The sequence below is a fragment of the Rhineura floridana genome, chromosome 6 (genome assembly GCF_030035675.1).
Source record: "Rhineura floridana isolate rRhiFlo1 chromosome 6, rRhiFlo1.hap2, whole genome shotgun sequence".
Taxonomy (NCBI): Eukaryota; Metazoa; Chordata; class Lepidosauria; order Squamata; family Rhineuridae; genus Rhineura; species Rhineura floridana.
Window position 1 is genome coordinate 147,457,167 of NC_084485.1, and position 23,217 is coordinate 147,480,383.

The window sequence follows — 23,217 nt, forward strand, 5'->3', positions numbered from 1 at the left end:
TTGCACTTATTTCTCCAAAAAAGCAAGAAACGTGTTACCCCCCCCTCCTTCTCCCTTTCCTTCCCACAGAGAATGAAATTGACAAAGCTTTCTGGAGCAGGCTTGAAACCGACCAGAAGCCCTTTTCTAAGTTTGCATTTGCGATATTACACTTAAATGAATGTATGCTTTTCTGCCTTTATTGATATTTAAGGAGATACACACGCTGGCAATTGCACTTATTTCTCCAAAAAAGCAAGAAACGTGTTACCCCCCCCTCCTTCTCCCTTTCCTTCCCACAGAGAATGAAATTGACAAAGCTTTCTGGAGCAGGCTTGAAACCGACCAGAAGCCCTTTTCTAAGTTTGCATTTGCAATATTACACTTAAATGAATGTATGCTTTTCTGCCTTTATTGATATTTAAGGAGACACACACGCTGGCAATTGCACTTATTTCTCCAAAAAAGCAAGAAATGTGTCACACACACCCTCCTTCTCCCTTTCCTTCCCACTGAGGATGAAATTGACAAAGCTTTCTGGAGCAGGCTTGAAACCGACCAGAAGCCCTTTTCTAAGTTTGTATTTGCGATATTACACTAAATATGGATGCTAAAAAAGAATTTGAGGAGCACATTGCTAAGAACATAAAAACCAACAACAAAAAAATCTATAAATACATTCAAAGCAGGAGACCATCCAGGGAGGCGATTGGACCCTTGGATGATAAGGGAGTCAAAGGTGTACTAAAGAACGATAAGGAGATTGCAGAGAAGCTAAATGAATTCTTTGCATCTGTCTTCACAGTGGAAGATATAGGGCAGATCCCTGAACCTGAACTAACATTTGCAGGAAGGGATTCTGAGGAACTGAGACAAATAGTGATAACGAGAGAGGAAGTTCTAGGCTTAATGGACAATATAAAAACTGACAAATCACCGGGCCCAGATGGCATCCACCTGAGAGTTCTCAAAGAACTCAAATGTGAAATTGCTGATCTGCTAACTAAAATATGTAACTTGTCCCTCAGGTCCTCCTCCGTGCCTGAGGACTGGAAAGTGGCAAATGTAACACCAATCTTCAAAAAGGGATCCAGAGGAGATCCCGGAAATTACAGGCCAGTTAGCTTAACTTCTGTCCCTGGAAAACTGGCAGAAAGTATTATTAAAGCTAGATTAACTAAGCACATAGAAGAACAAGCCTTGCTGAAGCAGAGCCAGCATGGCTTCTGCAAGGGAAAGTCCTGTCTCAGTAACCTACTAGAATTCTTTGAGAGTGTCAACAAGCACATAGATAGAGGTGATCCAGTGGACATAGTGTACTTAGACTTTCAAAAAGCGTTTGACAAGGTACCTCACCAAAGACTTCTGAGGAAGCTTAGCAGTCATGGAATAAGAGGAGAGGTCCTCTTGTGGATAAGGAATTGGTTAAGAAGCAGAAAGCAGAGAGTAGGAATAAACGGACAGTTCTCCCAATGGAGGGCTGTAGAAAGTGGAGTCCCTCAAGGATCAGTATTGGGACCTGTACTTTTCAACTTGTTCATTAATGACCTAGAATTAGGAGTGAGCAGTGAAGTGGCCAAGTTTGCTGACGACACTAAATTGTTCAGGGTTGTTAAAACAAAAAGGGATTGCGAAGAGCTCCAAAAAGACCTCTCCAAACTGAGTGAATGGGCGGAAAAATGGCAAATGCAATTCAATATAAACAAGTGTAAAATTATGCATATTGGAGCAAAAAATCTTAATTTCACATATACGCTCATGGGGTCTGAACTGGCGGTGACCGACCAGGAGAGAGACCTCGGGGTTGTAGTGGGCAGCACGATGAAAATGTCGACCCAGTGTGCGGCAGCTGTGAAAAAGGCAAATTCCATGCTAGCGATAATTAGGAAAGGTATTGAAAATAAAACAGCCAATATCATAATGCCATTGTATAAATCTATGGTGCGGCCGCATTTGGAATACTGTGTACAGTTCTGGTCGCCTCATCTCAAAAAGGATATTATAGAGTTGGAAAAGGTTCAGAGGAGGGCAACCGGAATGATCGAGGAAAGGTTGCAGCATTTGGGGCTTTTTAGTTTAGAGAAAAGGCTGGTCAGAGGAGACATGATAGAAGTGTATAAAATTATGCATGGCATTGAGAAAGTGGATAGAGAAAAGTTCTTCTCCCTCTCTCATAATACTAGAACTTGTGGACATTCAAAGAAGTTGAATGTTGGAAGATTCAGGACAGACAAAAGGAAGTACTTTTTTACTCAGCGCATAGTTAAACTATGGAATTTGCTCCCACAAGATGCAGTGATGGCCACCAGCTTGGATGGCTTTAAAAGAAGATTAGAGAAATTCATGGAGGACAGGGCTATCAATGGCTACTAGCCATGATGGCTGTGCTCTGCCACCCTAGTTAGAGGCAGTATGCTTCTCAAAACCAGTTGTCGGAAGCCTCAGGAGGGGAGAGTGTTCTTGCACTCAGGTCCTGCTTGTGGGCTTCCCCCAGGCACCTGGTTGGCCACTGTGAGAACAGGATGCTGGACTAGATGGGCCACTGGCCTGATCCAGCAGGCTCTTCTTATGTTCTTATGTTCTTAAATGAATGTATGCTTTTCTGATTTGAAGCAAAAACCCCAGCGAGTACAATGAAATTGACAAAGCTTTCCGGAGGCAGGCTGAAACCAACCAGAAGCCCTTGTCTAAGTTTGTATTTGCGATATTACACTTAAACGAATGTATGCTTTTCTGATTTGAAGCAAAACCCCCAGCAAGTACAATGAAATTGACAAAGCTTTCGGAGGCAGGCTGAAACCGACCACCACCCCTTTCTTGCTTGCTGTGCATTGTAGATCTCACCCAGAGCAGCCACCCAGTTTGCAGGCTGGCAAAAATAAAATGCATCTGTGCAGTAGTTGCAGACACCCCCCCCAACACCCCACCATTGCGATGATTGGTGCAATTTTCCCGGGCTTATTCTCGCACATGTGCAAAAGTGCAGATACGTGATTGGCTGGAATGAGGAGAAGGGGCAAGGGGAAACGCCCAAGAACCGCCCATCAGCTGTAAAGTCCACGGTATTGCATCCTAACTCCTGAAGGCACAGCGGATAATTCCCGATTTTAAACAGCAAATCGCATTTTTGCCGGTATTGCAAGGAGCGGATTTAACCCGCAAAAATGCGTAACAGCGAGAGACGTCATTTGGACGACTGAAAAATAATGAACACACATAGCGGGCGTGTCACACATTTTGCAGTCGTCTGGATGAGCCCTCAGTTAGTCACCCACTTTCAGCACTTGCAAATAAGGAAAGTTTCTCTGTGTGGTTACTTGCCAGTGCAATTCGGAGCTAATTATTACCTTTGGAATTATCTTGTCCTGCCACTTCATAAATTTTGATAGTAATTATTATTTTAATATGTGGCACTTCTGATTTAATAAACTGATGGATTTAAAGGAGTGACAAACAGCACTCAGGCGTGCTGTGGCATTGCAATATAGATAGACCGAGAAGGAAAACTGTTTTTTGCCCACTATGAAAATATTATGCCAAATTAAAAATAGTTGTGCAATTCACTGAAGCCAATAGAGTTTGTTTAGTTATTTATGTATTATTTTATTTATATCCTGCCCTTCCTCCCAGCAGGAGGGAGTTGTCACTAAATCCGGTAGAGTTCAATCTGAGCGGATGTTTTCATCACTATGTTTTCCTTTTTTTATTCTAAGCCAGTATAGTTATTTAGAATTATTCCAGATTTCACTTTTCCAGAATGGGGAAATAGATTTGTCATCCATCACCTCCTGAATCTTCATGCCTAAAATTGGAGATTTAGCGCCAAGAGATGGTAATTTGTTTCTTAGAAAATGCCAGACTCTGGCTGCCATCCAAGACAGCATGCATAGCATAACCCACCTAGTCCAGTATCCTGTCCAACCAGATGCCTGTGGAAAGCCACTAAGTAGGACTTGAGTGCAACAGAGCATTCCCCACTTGTGATCCTCAGCAACTGGTGTTTAGGGGCTCAATGCCTCTGACAAAGGAGATAGAATATTACCATTGTGACTAGTAGCTGCTGACAGAAGCTGACCACAGATGTAGACATGATGTTAAATGTGTCTTTGTATTTAGCTTGCAAGTTTTTAAAAATGCAGAGGGGGGGGCAGGTGCTGATAATTATCAGGATACCAGAAGACTCCTTGCTGCAGTCCAGAGAAAAGTCCTTCCTCTGAAGGAGGTGCTAACTATTTGCATTGGGAGGAAAATCCCCTTTGGCAGCCACTGGAGCTTTTTACTATCAGTAACCATGAAATGCAGCTTGCAGAGTTTCAAGGGGATCACATCTAGAAGTGAAGCAGTACATCTCTCCTCCCCGTGCACTGTAGTCCTGATCTGGATCAACACCCCCCCCACACACACACACACACTTTCTTTTGAATAAGAAAAAGCATGTACATAGCCGCAGGCTGTGTATTAAACATAATGTGAAGTTTGACTCCTAGTTGTTATAGTGACAGCCCCTCCCTGGTCTAAAAGTTTTGGTGATGAATGCCATATTAGTGAATTGTAAGACCACCATCCATGGCCTTATCCTGAATGGGTAGGCCGTGCTGGCATGTATCACAGGGTCCAAGTTGGATGAAGCCGGAGGAAGTTATTCATCCCAGCTCTGTCTGCAGTGCTCTTTATGGAGCAGCAGCTTTGAACTGGTGGATGGGGAACTGGGGTTACAGTGGTCCGACATGATTCTCTCCTGCTGTTCAGATGCCCTGGAAAGCCACCACTGAATTTTGGATGTTTGCATCTGGTAATTAGTCCACTTAAGCCAAGTCCCTTTTCCCCCAGGACATATTTTGACTGCAAGCTCAATTTGGGCAGAACAAACTCTACCAGCAATTAGAGACTTAAAACATAACATAGAGTAAGAGAGCCTTCTCTGCCAGAGTGAGTGACCTAGGAATAGCAGCAGAGTGCTTTTCCCATTGCCACATAGCTGACTTTGTGGGGCTTGTCTTGTGCTGTTCTCTTTGCAAAAGTCACACAGTGTTTTAATTGGAGGGTGAACACATGGATTCCAGGCTCATAAGATAATTGGCATTAGAACCAGAGCTTTGCACTCGTAATCATTTTAACTGGAGAAGGCCTTGGAACTGAACAGTAGGAAAGAATCGAATGTGACCTCCTGTTGCTGTTTTATTTTTATTTGTCCTATTCCAAATGTCTGGTTGCTTGCAATAGCTACATTATTGCAAACAAGTTTAAACAGAGAGCAAAAAGGTAGATTAAGAAAAGCCAACTGTAAAGTTTTGGGAGTTAAACCAGCCAAACTAGGGAGATCCTGAAGCAGTTTTAGAAGGTAATGAAACTCAGGGTCAGACTAGGCTTTTTATTTTATTTAAGCTTGATCTCAATGATCTTTAAGCATTGTATATAATAAAACCGTAGATAAAATACAGCTAAAAATCTCAAAACTACTAAAAAATACCTAAAATAATTATTCATGTCTTTAGCTTTTGTGTGGCTGTTTGGTTTTTTTAATTGCTGGCATGGAGGCCTCCAAGCCAGATCAGGATCATTGCCTTGCAGATGGGGCTTGAATCCTTTGCTCTTACTGCAGTCCTAGTCGGAACTGGGCTTCCCTATACGTGCTGTTCACACGGAGAGGAAAGCACCTATTGCCACCAATGGGAGCTTTCCTTTCCCAGCAGGTGTACGGGGAATCTAGTTGGAATTGCAGCACAAGGGTGTTTAAAAACAACTCCCTCCATGCCACTGGCCTGTTTTGGGTCACCCCCCACATCAGCTATTTTTATAATAAAATAAACAGCCATGGACATGACTAACATGACATCTAATTTGGCTCTCAGGCTTTGTAATACTTCCTGAGAACGCAGTTCCTAGTCAGGTAACTACGAAATATTTCTTACAGGTATTCTTGATCTTGAACTTATAGCCCAAGTCCTCTCCTCTACGTCCTCCCATCTGTGGCTGAGCTGCTTGTTATGCATGTTTGTTGCATGCCCCTTATATCTGTTCTAGAGATCCCCCCAACCCTCTGGAACAGATTTGGGGAGGGTGTGGGGCACACACAAGGGAGAGAGAAGGGGAGGAGCAGAGAAGTTCCATTATGCAAACAGAACTCCTTCCACTTGATGCCCAGTGGCAATTCCTTGTTTCAGTGCTTCAGGATCAGTAACTCAGAGGACCAATTAACAGAGAAGCTCTGAGCCTTAATCACACAGAGGTTTGCGGTGGTGTTTGGAATGAATATGAATTCTCATTACGGACTGTATAATCTTTGTGTGTAGTACAGTGAGCTATTCCATGGGGAAGCAGATTCATGCAGCAAACATGACACACCACAGGATGTCACCCACAAACCTCTTCATATGTTCATTCTAGGAAACATTAAACTCAAGCATTTAACAGCCGCATATGGATACCTTTAATAATTGCTCATCTATTTCGCAGACCAATCCTACTTGGAAACAACTCAAACAGAATCCAATGGGACTTTCTTCCAAATAAGCATCAACAGGATTGCAGGCTACAGGTCTAACAAAACATTACATGCACGTGCATGTATTAGAATCTCTGCACCATTGTTGTTACCTGGTAAAGTCCTAACATGCTTTGGACCTGGTTTCCTTAAGGATCTCTTTCTCCCATGTGCACTCCCCATGCACTCCATTCAATATCTGAGGTCTTGCATCATGCATGCTGACCAACTCTACTAATCATAAACAACAAAACTCAGCGGGTTGTATCCAACATTCCACTGTGTGAACATTTTGTCTGCACAAGGATTTCTGCTTGCATAATAGAACATTCTCCCGCTCTCCTCCTCCCGCATGCCCCTTATATCTGTTCTAGAGACGCCAACTCCCATCATCCCCAGCCAGCACAGCCAATGGTCCAACAACATGGCATCGGATCTGGCTGCATTCGATTGGGGAGAGGAGGAAGTTCCGTTTCATACCGCCAGTTGAATGCAGCCACCTCCAACCCCAAAGGGGCATGTCAGTGGGCCTAAATCTCCCTGGGGAAAGGAGGCGTAGGCCCGTTGTTCTGTTCCCTAGCTGACCAGAAACCAGAGATTGGGGTGCCTCGCCCGGAGACGCAGGGAGGACCCAAAAGAACTGGAGTCTCCAGGTGACCTGGCAACACTAGATCAGTATGAAACTAGAAGGTGCATCTCTAGACAATGGGATGTTAGGTTTGTATTTTCGCATTTCTATAGGCTCAGCAGCTATCAACAGTCTGTAAGTCCTAACAGCTCCTAAGTCCACGTCAGGCCAGTTTAGGGTTTTACTGCATAATCCTAAAGTAGAATTGAGGGGAATCAAAGGTGTGCCTCTGCCTTGTTCAGTGCCCAGCTCAGCTTTCTCAGCAGGGCAGAAGAGAGGGCAGAGGAGTGCATGAGCAAAATGCTTTGGTCCATTTATGTTTTAAAAAATTATTAGGATTGGTTTACTCCAGGTCCTGGACTGCAGTAAATTTCTCCTGTTTTGGAACTGAAAATGCATTGGATTCTTAAGTCCTTTCTCACTGTTCTCTTGGACGTACCCCCTTATTTGCCTTCCTGATGTAGGAGCTCTGATACCAGTAGAGCCAGGGCTTTGAAAGTTGCTGTGGTGTCAGGGTTGGGGGGGATTCCACAGTGGATCGTTGAAATTTGAGCGCTCTCTCTGACCTCAGGAAGAGAAATCAATGTATCCTATAGTCATTGGGCGGCATCCTAGGAGCTGTAGTATAGCAGCCTTCGTTTTTCTTCAAATCGGAGGTGGGGAACCTTTTTCAGCCCGAGGGCCACATTCCCTTGAAGGAAATCTTCCAGGAGCTGCATGCAAGGGCAGAGATAAAAGTGGGCAGCCCAGAAGTGTGATTCTTTGTACAGTAGGCTATTTCTTAGCCACATAAATGCCAGAGGTTTCTACACATTCATATACAGTAATACCTCACTTAAGAAAGTACATGCGTTCCTGGACATTACTATTTTAAAAGAAACTTTGGTACCAGAGGTAAGAATAACATGGAAAGAATAGGGATAGGTTCCTGCACTGCCAAAAGGAAGAGCAGGTCAACATGCTTAAGTAAACTTTTTATTCAAAACTAACAATACGCATGTCTGAACTGAAACAACCTGGTCAGTTAAGCCTTGCATACAGACCATTTGAAGGCTTCTTCCAAAATGTATCCAGGGATGCCTGCCTTGTCTTTTTTCCTTTTATCATGGAGCTTCTTGCTATAGCAATCTAAAGCATTGAGCATAGTTCTCTTCTCCATACACTCAAGCAGGCAGGCAAGGGTCAGCCGCCACCACCACCACCCTGTGCTTGCACGTGCTCTCTCTGTGCCATCATCCCCTACACTTGAGCAGATGCATCTGGAGTAAACAGTGCTTTCAGGGCACTCAAAACAATGTTGACTGTGGAGGCGCCTGCACCACCTGGCAAGGAGCGTCATTCCAGCCATGTGTGAGAGAGCTGTCTGCAGCAGCTGCAATCCAGTAGACAATGAGACATATTCTGACTATGTCAGAGTGTATGCACCCCTCACACCCCAAAAGACTTTGTTAAAAGGAGCTTCTTCCCTGCAGGATTTGTTAACTGGGTGTTACTGTACATACTGTACACAGACACAGACAGCTACCTCTCCATCCAGGAAAGCAAGAGGCATCTTCACAGTTCAGAATCACATTCCAGTCATGCAAAAGCACGCAAGGGGGCAGAAGAGGGCCAGAGAGGGGTGTGGCCTAGTGAGAACCATGAGAGATAGCTACAGAGGCCTGGAGGGCTGGCTAGAACCCCTGGGCCTGAGGCCCCCACCCCCCTGCTCTAAATGTACAAGCGTATATGTGTACCCTGGGAGTCCCCCGAGTATGGAGAAACTACTAACTTGTTTTTGGGTGGCCCTGTTTTACTTCCAAACATATAGGCATTCAACTACCCAAGTTTGCTATTAGAGGGAATGCTAGCCACAACTCCAGTACATTCAGCAGCTTTTTCTATCTAGAAAGATGGTTATGAGGAAATGGAAATGGAAAGTTTGTGTTCAAGCACATGTCTGAGGATCTATATGATTCACTCATTCATTCATTTTCATGAAAATACTAATATCCTGCCCTTCAGCAGAAATATTTCTTCTTCTAGTGCAGCTCACAAATGAAAAGCATCACTAGGTTTTTCCTGCTTTTGACAAGGTTGAAGACTATTGAAAGATGTAAGCAGCCCCTGAAAGGAATGTACATACGTAAAAACCATGTATTGTTTAAGATGCATGAACTGATTACTTTCCTGATTTTCACTCTCCTGAGTTTGGATTGGGAAAGGAACACCCTTCACACATTTTGTTTTTCATTATTTATGCCTGTGCACAGAATATAGCACAGGATGCCCATAATCTATCTCACGGTTGTCATTGGCTATACATGCTATTACTTACATCCCCTTATAGTTTGGCCATAGAAGTTATGAGAAAACAGTAAAAAAGGTAAAGGTGTCCCCGCACTTATAGTGCGAGTCGTTTCCGACTCTTAGGGTGACGTCTTGCGACTTTTACAAGGCAGACCGTATATATGGGGTGGGATTGCCAATTCCTTCCCCGGCCTTTCTTTACCCCCCAGCATATTTTACCGACCACGGATGGATGGAAGGCTGAGTGGACCTCGACCCCTTTTACCGGAGATTCGACTTCCTCCTTCCGTTGGAATCGAACTCCGGCTGTGAGCAGAGCTTTTGGCTGCGTTACTGCCGCTTACCACTTTGCACCACGGAGAAAACAGTGGGAAAGGAGAAACAGTTATGGAGACACAATGAGAACAGGAAGAGCAAATAACTTGTGCATCATGACATATACATCCTGTTTTCACACTTTTATCTAGAATGACACATTTGCTCACCCCTGAGTGTGAGTTATTTTAAGTATTATTTAAACTCAGGATGTATGTGCAACCTCTCTCTACAACACTTAAGGCAGCTTACCATCAAGATGCCTCTGCTTGTGGAGCATGTACTTCTCACAGCAAGCACAGCCAGAGGGATGTCATGATGAAAATATTAGTTTCTTGTACGTTAATGCCCCAAACTGCCCTTCATCAACCACTGGCAACCAAACTTGTCACAGGACATCATAAAGGAGAGGGGACTAGCCCCAGCATGAGTGAATGACATCTTTGTATAACATTGGTGGAAGTTTACTGATGAAAGCTGTATCTAAATAAGGAATATTTGTCTTGGCCTTGCCTGTATGGCATGGTGCGATGAATCAGCGTAGCATAGTCTGGATCTAACTGAAAAGGCGATGTATCATGCCTGGCATAGTAGGGGTAGAGACATACTCAACTGTTCTGCCAGTTCCAGTGCATCTCCACCTCTTTTTTCTGAAAATGGGCGCACGATACTAGTCAAATCCCACCCATTTTTACTGTAAAACCTGGTGGGATCAGCTCAAGTGTTGGTTTGTTAAAAAAAACCCAGCTTGAAATAGATTTTGCAAGTGACTGGCAGATCAACCTGTTGCCTCTCCTGGTGTGGCCACTGGAAATGCTTAGTTGTAGGCAGCTAGTGTGCTCGCAGCCTTAAACCAAAAAGCTCTAGCAGTAAAAGCTTCACCTTTTCTTCTCAGTTTTGTAAGAATTTTCTGAAGTTGATGAAGAGGCACAAAGTAGGCATTGAGAAATAAGCAACCCAATGTAGTAAGATGTGCACAGCTCATGCTGTCGCTCCAGCATTTTATGGAAAGGAGGAAAGAGACTGATGCAGGAACAAGGTGCACTAAATCAGCCTTGCATTTAAGAACTCGCCTGGTAGCCATAGGTGACAAGGAACTGCATGCAGGCGAGTGCATTGAATTTTATGCCAGCACAGGAGTGGGTTGGCAGAGGAGGAATGGAATGCTCCATTCCTCCTTTGTGCCCAGCATAGAAATGACATGGGAAGCCCCCTCCTCCACAGCCATCACAAAAATACATAGGGCTGCTGGAAGAGAGGTAGGGCTGTCCACTCTTCTGCTATCTGCCTGTCTCCAGCGGCTAGGTTTTGGTTTTGGGGTTTTTGCAGGCAAGTACTTGGGAGGGGGCTTATTTGCAAGTAACTTTGAAGCAGGGATATCTTGAAGAACTGTCACTTTTTACTCTTTCTATAGTGTTGGGCAAAGGAATTTTCATCATCAGTTATCCTGAGATAACAAACAAGTCCTTTGTTCTTCCATTCCCTCCCCCAGATTATAGTGTGAAAACCCTGAATAATAAACAATGCATAGCAGACTTGCCATATTTAATTTAAAAAAGAATGTGAACCTTTATTTTGGTTATTTCCATGTGTAAACAACACTCTTTAGTAAAAACACTTTTTTTCTTTTTCTGGGGAAAAAACCTCTCCTGATATTGCATAGAAAACACACCCAAGCGAACAAAACTTTATATATATATATATGTACACAGACTTTCATAAAAATAGAATACATCTTGGCAAAAATTACTTCCAGAGTTTGTTACCACCTTATACAGTGTCTTGACACCTAACACATTGCTTGACCAAACTTGCTACACTTTCCTTTTTTTAGAAATCTATTTGGGGGGGTAGGCAAAATTCCATCTAATCTATGCTATTGTTTTACGGAGGAAATTGCATTTTTTTGCTTGCACAGTTCATCACAGATCCCCCATTTTCATGTTCCCAACCTATGCACATTATAAAGTGGACAAATGTTGTATAGAGAAAAGGCGGAGGGAATGTATTCCAGAGTACATAATTAGGAACAGCGGAATACAGAAATCATTAAACAGCTTTAATGCTTATGTAAGAGGGAAGTGACTATGGAGGCCATTTTCTAGGGTATTAAGGGTGAGGGGTAGGATAAACATTTGAAGCAAATGTGCCCAGTTATGCTTGTATCCAACCTCTGCTTGAATTTTGTGAGTAGAATCACTGTGAGCGTGCTATGACTAAGCCTTGATCTGACTCCTGTTTCTCTCCCTGGAGCACCCATTGGTGCCTCCCCCTTTCCAGGCAAAGTTTTCTCATTTGGGAGTACAACTATGATCAGAGGGACTCTTTTTTTTTAGTGTTCTGACTCAAAAAATCCTAAGCACTTTTGGGGTGAGCAGGATGGCAATTGTCCATCCCTACTGAGGGTTTTTTTATTTAAAAAACCATATACTTAAAAAATTAAAGTGTGAGTGTGACAAACAGATGTTTGAAGACATATGTTTCATAAGGGTACACTTGTCAGACAGCTGTGTTCGGTTGTAGCTGCTTGTTGAGTGTATTGTGATGGCAGACCAGGTGTACAACGTGCATATCGGACCTAGTGGCATTCACATGACCCTCCCTGCTGATACCTCTAATTATTGACCTGAGAGTAGGGTCTCAATTTAGGGTTTGTGAATACCAGGAATATGGCATTTTTCACTGTGATGATAAAAAAATACTGCATCACCACCAAATATTAAAAACAAAAATATTAAGATTAAAATGTTTGTTGCAATTTTGCTTTCTTTACATATCAAGGAAAATTAATAACCATTTTTGCCTACCATGTTTAACTACTAAATTACCACCGAGTTAGTTCTTCTATCTAGTTACGAAGAGTCAGCAGAACCATCTTTGGGAAGTGACTGCTCCAGTGTAATAAATAAAGCAAGTGGTTAAGATTCCAAGGAATCATGGATTATGGTCATTTTTGTCAAGATGGAATGATGGCAACAGATTTGCAGCCAGAGGGAAGGAAACAAGGATAGAACATAGCACCATTTCCCCCCAAGTTGCAAGGTCTGCAACTGTTTTAAGATGAGGGACAGTCGTTCTGGAAGTGGTGACACCCAGTGGCACATATGCATGTGATTAACATATTTTGATTACTGTTGGCAGTGCGCTTTTCCTAGTATGGATAGGCAGACACAGCTATATAGACGATGAAGGTTGTCTGATATTCAATGCCTCCATCGACACTATAAGAAAGAGCCCTGACTCTCATTCTATATGTCTCTGGTTCTCGCAGAGGCCTGGTTGTGTACACCACTCCTTTCAAGTTCTCATCTCTGAGTGCAAAAGGGATTGTCGAATCCTCATTTACACTGAGGAAAGTTGTCCTTGGATGCATCACTCCATCTTCAGTGTAGGCAACTAGTCGGATTAAATCCTGATTGGCAGCAATCCCAAACGGAAGGGACACAAGTTTGTATTCCAAGGCATAAGGGCTCAAGGCACACTCCAGATCATTGGGTGGGCAGTTCTTGAGGCAGAACCTAGAATAAACACAACTATGAAGGTCATGATTCCATTGGAACAGTGAAGCAATTGTCTTTTTTATTCATATGCATTACTAAAATAATACATTTTGAGTCATTGGATCCAGCTAGCATGGACTTCTCATGGGTGGGAATTTTTTAGGTAGTTTGCCAAGATGACATTAAGAAGGAATACAATACAGCACACATGGCACTACTCCCAGGTAACTAAAGGCATTTTGTTCTTCAGAAATTGGCACAGTAAATTAGGTCCAAACCGCGTATTATTAGAAAACATATAGGAGTTGTCGACCTGCATTTCCCTGATAACGTGTAAATTAATGATGAGATGTTGCAACATTAGCATTTTTGCTCCACTTCATTTGTCATTGCATGGGAGGGCCAGAGAAAAGCTAATGTGATGATGTCACATCACATATTCATGGTGAGAGCTATATCAGTGGTGTCCATATGCTTCCCCATAACAGGTAGTTTGAGCCTCAGCCAACCCTTTAACTAAAGAAAGGTGGACAGCTTTTTAAGAATTCACTTTCTTTATATGTTAGCCAAAGACATGACACAAAACAAACATTTCAGACTAAACTAAAATCAAAGAATTGTTACCTCTCCCATGAACTCGGACCTAGGCACCAAAGATCAGGCAAAATTAAAAGACCTTTGGTGCTTTCAATGGATACTTCAGTAAATGGAGTTCTCCAACTGTATGGCAACCATGAACACCTCGATATGTGTCATTTTAAGGATTTTCTGGAGGCTTTAAGCTTTGGTAAGCTACTATTTGTGGAGGAAACGCACGGCACACAAATATTTTAAATAATCACAAAATATTACCACTATGTAAACTCGGGTATATTCAGCTTTCCTGTGGGAGACAGAGGAAGGACCACTGAAGGAATGACTCAACCTATTAAATGTTTTCATAAGTAAAAAACAGTCCCTTGACTTATGCCTGGATTGGCATGTCCAATGGTTACAGATGACGGGATTTGTAATCCAGTGCTATCTGGAGGGCTACAGCTTTCCTACACCTGATGTATAGGAAGCTATGCCAACTGAGTCAAGGAGTTCTTTAGGAGGTAACTGGAGCAACCTGTGGCATAATGGGTGGTGGTGGTGTGGTGATCTTCTGCATCAAGTGGTAATGAAAGCATGGGAGAGACTTGGGCAACACAACATTCGAGTCCTTTTGTGCTTGGGGAAAACGTGGGAAGGAAGAAGTTGTGGTCTATATTAGAACATATCAGTGGACTGGCCTCTTCCATTTTGTGCATGGGTGGCGCAGTGGTTACAGTGTCGGACTACGACCTGGGAGACCAGGGTTCAAATCCCCACACAGCCATGAAGCTCACTGGGTGACTTTGGGCCAGCCACTGCCTCTCAGCCTCAGAGGAAGGCAATGGTAAACCCCCTCTGAATACCGCTTGCCATGAAAACCCTGTTCATACGATTGCCGTAAGTTGGAATCGACTTGAAGGCAGTCCATTCCCATTTTTCCAATGTTAACTTTCATCCTATTTAAGTGTGCCCTTCTTCCTTGGGGAGAGCCAGTGTGGTATAGTGGTTAAGGTGTTGGATTACAACCTGGGAGACCAGGGTTCGAATCCCCACACAGCCATGAAGCTCACTGGGTGACCTTGGGCCAGCCACTGCCTCTCAGCCTCAGAGGAAGTCAATGGTAAACCACCTCTGAATACCGCTTACCATGAAAACCCTATTCAGAGGGTCGCCATAAGTCGGGATCGACTTGAAGGCAGTCCATTTCCATTTTTCATTTTTCATATAAAACTTTCCTCTTCTCCCAGGCATTTTAGCATGTTTTTTTTATTGTTTTAATTTTTTTAAAGTGTGTTTTAAATTGTTTTTTAAAAAGATATGTTTTAAACATGTATATTTGTTTGTAATGTTTTTTAGTTACTGTAAACCACGCAGAGAGCTTCGGCTATGGGGCGGTATACAAATACAATAAATAAACTGTCAAGATGGAAAAGAAAAGAAAATCTGGAAAAACTAACAGGTTTGAAAAGAAAACATACCCAGAAACAGGATCTCGCTGATAATTTGGTGGGCAGGGGGTATCTATACATTGATAGCTTCCTCTCATGTTAAAGCACATGCGATTTGGTCCACAGTGGATGTTCTGTTCAAGGCACTCATCGATATCTGATTAAATGCCAAAGGAAAACAACATATAACATCAAACAAATAACTCCTTGATTTCAGGTTATGTTTCAGGTACACAGTAATAAACAAACTCACTCACTCAATCAATCAAAACACTTCCAGGCCATAGGCACCAAGGGGTTTAGGCTGTATATAACTATATCTTGAAATAAGGCTTCCCATTTAATCCAAGAGTGTACAGGCAGAAGTTACATGGTCACAAATTATATTATATAGCATGACTGGGGAACTGAATCTAGTCAGAGGGCTGGATCTAGAAATGGCCAATTCTCCACAAGTCACAAATGGGTGGGTGGGGCCACCGTCTTGTCAATCACCTGACATGATATGGCAGCAGGTGACTGATTCTTCAAGCCATGGGTACAAAGGAACAACTGGGAGTGCGCTCTTTTGAACTTTCCCATACCTGATATCATATGGAGCCAGGTGCAGGAAAGGTGAGTTTGGCTCAAAATGGTCGGGCAAGCCAACTGCTTTGTTAGAATTAGGTCCAAGTGCTGGAGGTTTCTCACCACTGTTCTATAGCCTCCAACAGGCCAACCAGCAATTATTTTAAATTATGTAGCAAGTTGACTGGTAGCCATTTAGCTTAGAGAAAATATTTGCGTATAGATAGGTAACCTTCAGTTGTGCTAGTCCCAAGGGAATGAATGAATCCAATATAGTATTCAGTAGTTTTTATGAGGAATGAACCATTACAAAAAAATTAGAATAACCATGTGAACGTGGAAAAATCAGGCGGGCTATTTCAGAATTCAGTGTGCTTTTAGGGTGGAACAAAAAGCAGGAAAGCTCAAAGGCTATTCTTGCACACATTCAAATACAACTTGCAGACAAAACCCCCCACGCTGTATACTGAGACAAAAGCGGGGCAATCTTTTTCTTGTGGAGGAGGAGAGTATGACCCCATGTGGCACAGAAACCAGCCCTTAAGATCTGCAGGGCAGGCCCTGTTTGTGATTCCGTCTACAACTGTGGCTCATTATGTGGTGACCCAAGACAATGGCTTCTTTGTTGTAGCACCCCAGTTGTAGAAGTCCCTTCAGTTAGACATTTGATTGTCCCTCATTACCACCTTTCATTGCCAAGTGAAATACATTTTTATTCTTTCAGGTACTTGAGAATAGGTGAGCTAAGATATGATGAACAAAACAGATCTCAGCGTAAGACTATATATTTTGAAGTTAGATCCTTTTATGGTTTTATGTGACATGAGATATTGTATTTTATATGTTGCTGTACACTGCCCTGGGATCTCTTGGGATGAAAGGCAGTTTCGTACGTAAGTAAATAAGGGGTTGTAGCTTTTTGGTATGCAAATCTGGCATAAAATCACTTAATTTCTTATTATAAAAATAACCCCTAGATCTCTGGGTGATTTGCAGTAGAGCATCATGTTTCTGACTTCCAACGATTTAAGAACAGCAAAAACAGAAAGGCTTTAAAAATACATTATGCTGTGGAAATGAAGAAAGCTGGAGGAAAAGCAGATTCCTGGGCTCAGCAAGTGCTCAGAGGCACTCCCAGAGCCACTGTTCTTATGCCAGGCTCTGGTTGGTGGACCCACACTGCCTGCCTCTGACTTCAGACAATCCAATAACCTTTTGTATCTTATCCTTACCCCTCCCCGCCCCTCCCCAATGTGCAGTTGACCCATTAGCAGTTAATGGCATGCAGAATGAACTGGTTTGATCACTGGAGAACCAGTGAGCTGACCAATAATATTGGTTCCCCTGAGAATGAAAGATGGGGAGTGTACAGTACAGTACAGTCCTCCCTAAAAGAAAACTCTGAGTGGGTAGGTTACATATGCATAAATAAAGGCCACCATTTAAATAATTCATACTTTACAATAATTTCTACCGACAGCGGTCTCAACATCAGTTGAAGCATGCTAATCTAGTATCTACTACAAGGCTCCTGTCTGCCAAGGCATTTATGAGCTTGATGGTGAAAATGTTATACTTCTCTTATAATGCCTTTGCTACCAACATATTTTCTTACCTTGGCATGTTTTGCCATTGGGCATTACCCGATAACCAGCTGGGCAAAAACACTGGTAACTCCCTAAGGTGTTTCTGCACTCATGCTGACAAGCTTCCCTGTTCTCACATTCATCAATATCTGTTTTTTAAAAAAAGGAAAAGGAAAAAAGAGCATAAAATCAAACATTACAATATTGAGGCTAGGAAACAAACAATGAAAAATCTCTTTGATACATGAGTCCAGACATTAAATTAAATTATTACACACAAAAAATACCGAGTCATATTGAGATTTTATGCACTGTTGCCGTTTTATGCATTTTTCTTAGACCACATCCACACTATACATTTAAAGCACTATTATACCACTTCAATATCCATGGCTTCCCCCCAAAAATCCTGGGAACTGTAGTTTGTTAAGGGTGCTGAGCGGAGGCCCCTATTCCCCTCAGAGAGCAACAATTCCCAGAGTGGTTTAACAATTGATCCCTCTTCCCAGGGAGCTCTGTGAACTGTAGCACTGTAGGGGTTTCGTAACAACTTGCAGCATCCACAACAAACTACAGTTAGCTGGATTCTTTGGGGGAAGCCATGACTGTTAAAGTGGTATTATAGTGCTCTAAATGTATGATGCAGATGTGGCCTTAGATTCTACAGTTTAACAAACCTGAAAATCCCATCCCACTCAAGACTTTTGAGGTTAAGTTACAGGTAACTTTAAAGCCTCTGAACGATTAGATGAGCAATCTCTTGTTGATGCTTTCCAATTACCGAAACAGCCTTCAGGCAACACAGAGTGACTGAAGAAGTTAAAAGGCAAAAGGATAAGGTCAGTGGCTGATAGGCTCTGAATGCTGGCAAGGAAGGGGTTAAATTAAATTGGGGCCAAACGACACATTACCATTGGAGCTCAATGGCTGGAGCTCCTGACCGAACTTCATTTATGAAAAAGCAACTCCCCTCCATCCCAATTTGGATTAGGGCCATCATTCAGGAGGGTGAGGGTCCAAGTCTATACCATAGTCCCGATGTAGATTATCCTCCTGGAGCTGCTATTAGCCACAGAAGATAAAAGTTGCAGACTTATTTTCTTTGTGAACACCCCACCTACCCCCAATGGATGCTTTTAAAAAAGAAAATCGTGGTACAATCCCCAGCATAGTGATCCTAAGACTTCTTAAGAGATAGCTTAATGGAATCCAGCCAGGGAAAGTAAATGCATTAAGGGAGGGGGAAATGAAGGGGGAGGCGTATGTGTGTGTTGTGAGGGAGTTATTTTTATACATTCCCCTACCATCCAGTGTAGAGCAGCGGTTAGAGTGTCAGACTAGGGTCTAGGAGACCAGGGTTGAAATGTAATGTAATGTAATGTTTTATTTCTAGGCCGCCTTTCGGCCAAATAGGCCCCCAAGGCGGCTTACACACAAATAAAAATACAAAATACAAATAAAAACAATACAATTTACAAAAAAAAAATCAAACTAACAAAGTCCTAACATCTCTAAAAAAACAGGAGCAGCAAACCAAAAGCATTCATCTTCCTGGTCAAGGGCAGTCCCCAGAAAAATGTCACTAAGAGCAGGGATGGGGGGGCAAGGCAGGTGGAAAAGCATGCCCCTTGATGGTCCCAGCACAGTCTTATCCTTGCAGCAGCCACACTCAGCCATGAAACTTGCTGGGTGACCTTGGGGCAGCCACTATCTCTCAGCCTAACCTATTTTATAGGGTTGTTGTGAGGATAAAATGGGGGAGGGGAGCTATGTATGCCAGTGGTAGGATATAAATGTAATAAATCAATAACAAATAAGTTGATGGATGAGTATGTGCAATACTACACAGGGTGGCTCATTTGGAAGTTTGGGTTCTATAGAAGATTGCCATCAACAATCTACTTACTTCAGTCTACTCAAGGGGGTAGATTATTAAAAAGCAAATGTGTCAGAGATACTGAAGTATTAGGGCATTGGAATGGTACATTTAGCAAGGGTCAAAAACCTGCTCTTGGATACATTTTTGATGAAGCAGTGTGTTTTGTTTTTAACCTCACAGTAGCTATTGCAAAGTAAACAACTCAGATTGAAGTCACCCTTCTAAACTGAAATGATTTTTGTTGTTAGAATCACACTTCATATACTGAACAATTTAATTGCTTATGCCAATTCAATCTATAGAACCAATGAGCTGGCTATAGATGCATTGTGTTGGGACCCTGGTGAAAGGGGGGCTTGGGGCATGGGGGGAGGTCATATCACTTGCCCTGATGTTTTTAGAGGGGACTGTATCTACAGGGCTAAAGGCTGAGGTAAAAGACAGTAACTGGGTTGCGTGATGACCATAACATTTTAGCCAGTTCATTATATAGATAAGTTACCCTGCTCTCTTATATTGTTTTGCTAACTGATTTATTGCATTTATTGTATCTTTTGTTGAATTAATATGCTGTTCACTGCCCAAAACAGTATATAAATAAGATATGAGATAACATAACAGATGTTCTGGGGTGGTGGGAGCAGAATCATATACATATATTCTGAAACATAGGGCTGGAAAGATGTCTGCTTCCTCTGCACTCCCTAAATGGCACCCCTTGGAAGCAAACCAGGATCATTTCAGTGTTGTGTCTCCTCTAGTTTCTCACCACTGTTTCTGATTCCTGCCTGTGCTTTTAGGGAAAAAGCCTGAGGTCTATGTTGTACTTAATTTTTACCCCAAGATGGAGCAGGAAGAGGCTGAAATACCCATAAAGGGACAGGGAGAAGCTGAAACACATACAACGAATTGAATACACAGCACTGGTGAGATGGACAGGTTCTGCAAAATATCTTGTCAAGTTAATGAAAGTGGCATACATTGGTAAAATTGTCTTGTAGAGCATCTCATAAAATCACACATCATATTGGTGTGTAAAAGCCACCTAACAAAAGTGCATGAACACCTTAATGGCAATATGCCACCTTGGCCTCCTACTGGGAGGAAGGGCAGGATATAAATTTAAATAATAATAATAATAATAATAATAATAATAATAATAATAATAATAATATGCATTATAGATATACACACACACTTGACATTTACCTATACATTTGTTATTTCTTGCCTCATAGCCTTCAGGGCAAGTCTCTCTAACATTCCTTTTAGTCCTGGAGATTGGAACTCTGCTGTTCCTATACTCTGAATAGGAGCTGTAGAGATTGGAGGAGTGACTGATATATTGCTGAGGTCGATAGTTGTCTCTCATGGGGGAGAACTGAGCATAGTTATAGCTATTGTAATAGGTGCCATAATTTGGCAACCGCTCCAATCCGGCGCAAGATTTGCCATCGCCTAATAAATGTTGTCCAGGAGGACAGATACACTTGAAGCTGCCGGGGCTGTTGGCGCATTGATACGCACAAGGTTTAGGCAGTTGTTCACATTCATTAATGTCTGCTCATGTGACACGATTCCAAAGCAACAAACCACGTGAGATTGGGAAGGAGGGGAGGGAAAAAAACAACACAAAACATAAAAGGCACATCAGTCTGTGGAACTAACTGAAATTACAAATGTGATTCTGAAATCACAAAGCTCAAATTTGCTGGGCTACTACACGCAGTGCATGCACTAGTCTTCCTGTGAATTAGCTCACAAAAACCATGTCATTATCTTGGCTGCCCCAATAAACATTTAGAAATCTGCCTTGATGAGCTGAGCAAGGGGACTCTTAAGGCAAATTAAGTAGCTTATAAATATAAGAAATATGGAGAAAAATAGAGGTCTGGGTGGGTTTCTCATTGCTCTGGGTTTTTCCCCAAAGGCAATGCTCCCTAAGTGTGCCAAGTCCCAGGCCGTATGAGGGTTTTCTGAACAGTTAAGATTTGCAAGCACCTGTTTTGTGATATAAGCACTCTCCAATGTAAGATCAAGAGACTTCAGTCTTATGCACACTTACCTGGGAATAGCATAACTGGGCAGAGTAGCATTTTGAGTAAGCATGCATAGGATGGCAATGACAATGTCTTACCTCCCCTGCCATCTAAGAAATTTAGACACTTCTGAACAACTACAACAACAACTATGAAAAATAAATTGAAAGGATAACAAAAGTATAGCAAGCTAGTTTTAAACAAGCAGCACTTTAGTCCAGCCTTTTTCAACCAGTGTGCCTCCAGATGTTGTTGGACCACAACTCCCATCAGCCTCAGCCAGCATTGCCAATGGTCAGGAAAGATGGGAATTGTGGTCCAACAACATCTGGAGGCACACTGGTTGAAAAAGGCTGCTTTAGTCAGTATCTGAACTTTGAAAGATGCCACACTCTTGTACTAAGATGAAACCATGCTTAAAGCAACAGAATGGATGCATAATGGATTTCATGCTAAAGCATTTGTTAGTCTGCTTCTTTAATATTTTTTAAGCTCATGCTTAAAAGACATATGAAGCCTATTTGTTAGCATTCTAAAAGCATTTTGTGTGGAAATTCAGATTTACTTTCTCTGTTGCAGCTGCTTTTAGCGACACTGCAGTACTTTTTCCAAATAAAATTTACTTGTCTAACAATGGCTTGTTTTACCCAACTGGTCATTGGTTCTCAGTTATTTTGAACTAGGGATGTCACAAGAGATCAAATAGGGGCACTTGAAAAATCTTATGCCCCTGCTTGATTTCTGTGAGGAGAATCATCAGGGTGATCAGCCCAGCCCACCTTAACCTGGCCTCTTGCCCCAGTTCCGCTTGCAACTTCTAAAGCACACAAGTTAACTGTTGCCAGGCAGGCTGGACTCACTGGCTCCTTACATGAAAGAGACCAGACTGGCCTCCTCACTCCTACACTGCACTAGCTTTTCTCACAAAAAAAAGGAGATGCAGCCAGCGTTCACTTCCATCAGGGATGGTGGGGATTGGGGTTTAACTATAACTCCCATCATTCCCAGCCACTGGCATTATACATCAGAGATGATTAGAGTTGTTAATCTCCCACAATCCAAGTTGTAAGAAGATGCTGTCAGTGTCAAGATACTTGCTATGCCTTATTTTGACTTATTGAATATATTGACCCACCACTCAATAGGTTTTGATGTTTGACAGCCTTCTCAATGGGACCCAGTTTGTTTTGGGGCCAATCAGCCTCAGTCTCGGCTATACTTATTTTCAAGCAATAATTCTTGGTTACAAAATGTAGGAAGTCCACATACCCTTTTGCTTAATGCTTGAACTTATTGTCAGGAAACTTTGTTCTTAGAGTGAATTTTGATTGTCCCATACCTTGGAAAGGACCCTTATGTGGCCAAGCGTCTCATCTTTGCTTTGTCTTAATTAATCTTGGGGCAGTTCAGACAACATCTCTGCCAACTGTGCGCCAGTGAGCCTTCTTAAATTTTGTAATCCCTGCTGTGTGCTTACTGGTAGATGATTGACTTGGAGCCTACCACATGTATTGACGAGAGCGCTGGCCAATTCACATTAGGATAAAAACACTGGAAGAACCCAGCCAACAGCATTCTGTGGTGCCTTGAAGCTACAAACTATATCTATAATCCAAAGGCAAGGGGGTGGAGAGAAAAAACAAAGCCAGCAGGAATAGTAAGACAAGGAGCACAAGGAGCACACTGAGCCCAAGGCCAAGTGTAAAGCGTGGCTGGGACCTGCAGAGCTAAAGGTCATTTAGAGACACAAAAGGGAGGTGAAGCAACTGTGGAAGTATATGTAGCAAGGCAGAGCAATTTGTATTGCATCCCTGCTCCAATAAACACACGTTGTCTTGCTGCTGCCGCTGCTTCTATTTTTTTTACATTGGCAATAGCCTTGTAAAGACATGAGGGAACACCACTATAAAGAGAAGCTCTGTTAGTG

The 23,217-nt window shown here is 42.4% G+C and overlaps 1 protein-coding gene across 6 annotated transcripts in view; it reads right to left on the reverse strand.

The window, feature by feature from the left end:
- Positions 1 to 11,269: 11,269 nt before the first annotated feature.
- HMCN1 (hemicentin 1) overlaps positions 11,270 to 23,217 on the reverse strand; it is a 393,372-nt gene continuing 381,424 nt past the window's right edge. For 5 of the 6 annotated variants that reach the window (XM_061634028.1, XM_061634030.1, XM_061634029.1 and 2 more), the window contains 4 exons: positions 20,461 to 20,811; positions 17,402 to 17,521; positions 15,250 to 15,376; positions 11,270 to 13,213 (listed from right to left, as the gene is read on the reverse strand). In XM_061634028.1, coding sequence (XP_061490012.1) covers positions 12,847 to 13,213; positions 15,250 to 15,376; positions 17,402 to 17,521; positions 20,461 to 20,811 — 965 coding nt within the window. In that variant the 3' untranslated portion in view covers positions 11,270 to 12,846. The remainder of the gene's footprint in view (positions 13,214 to 15,249; positions 15,377 to 17,401; positions 17,522 to 20,460; positions 20,812 to 23,217) is intronic. The other variant, XM_061634031.1, reaches the window with a different exon arrangement.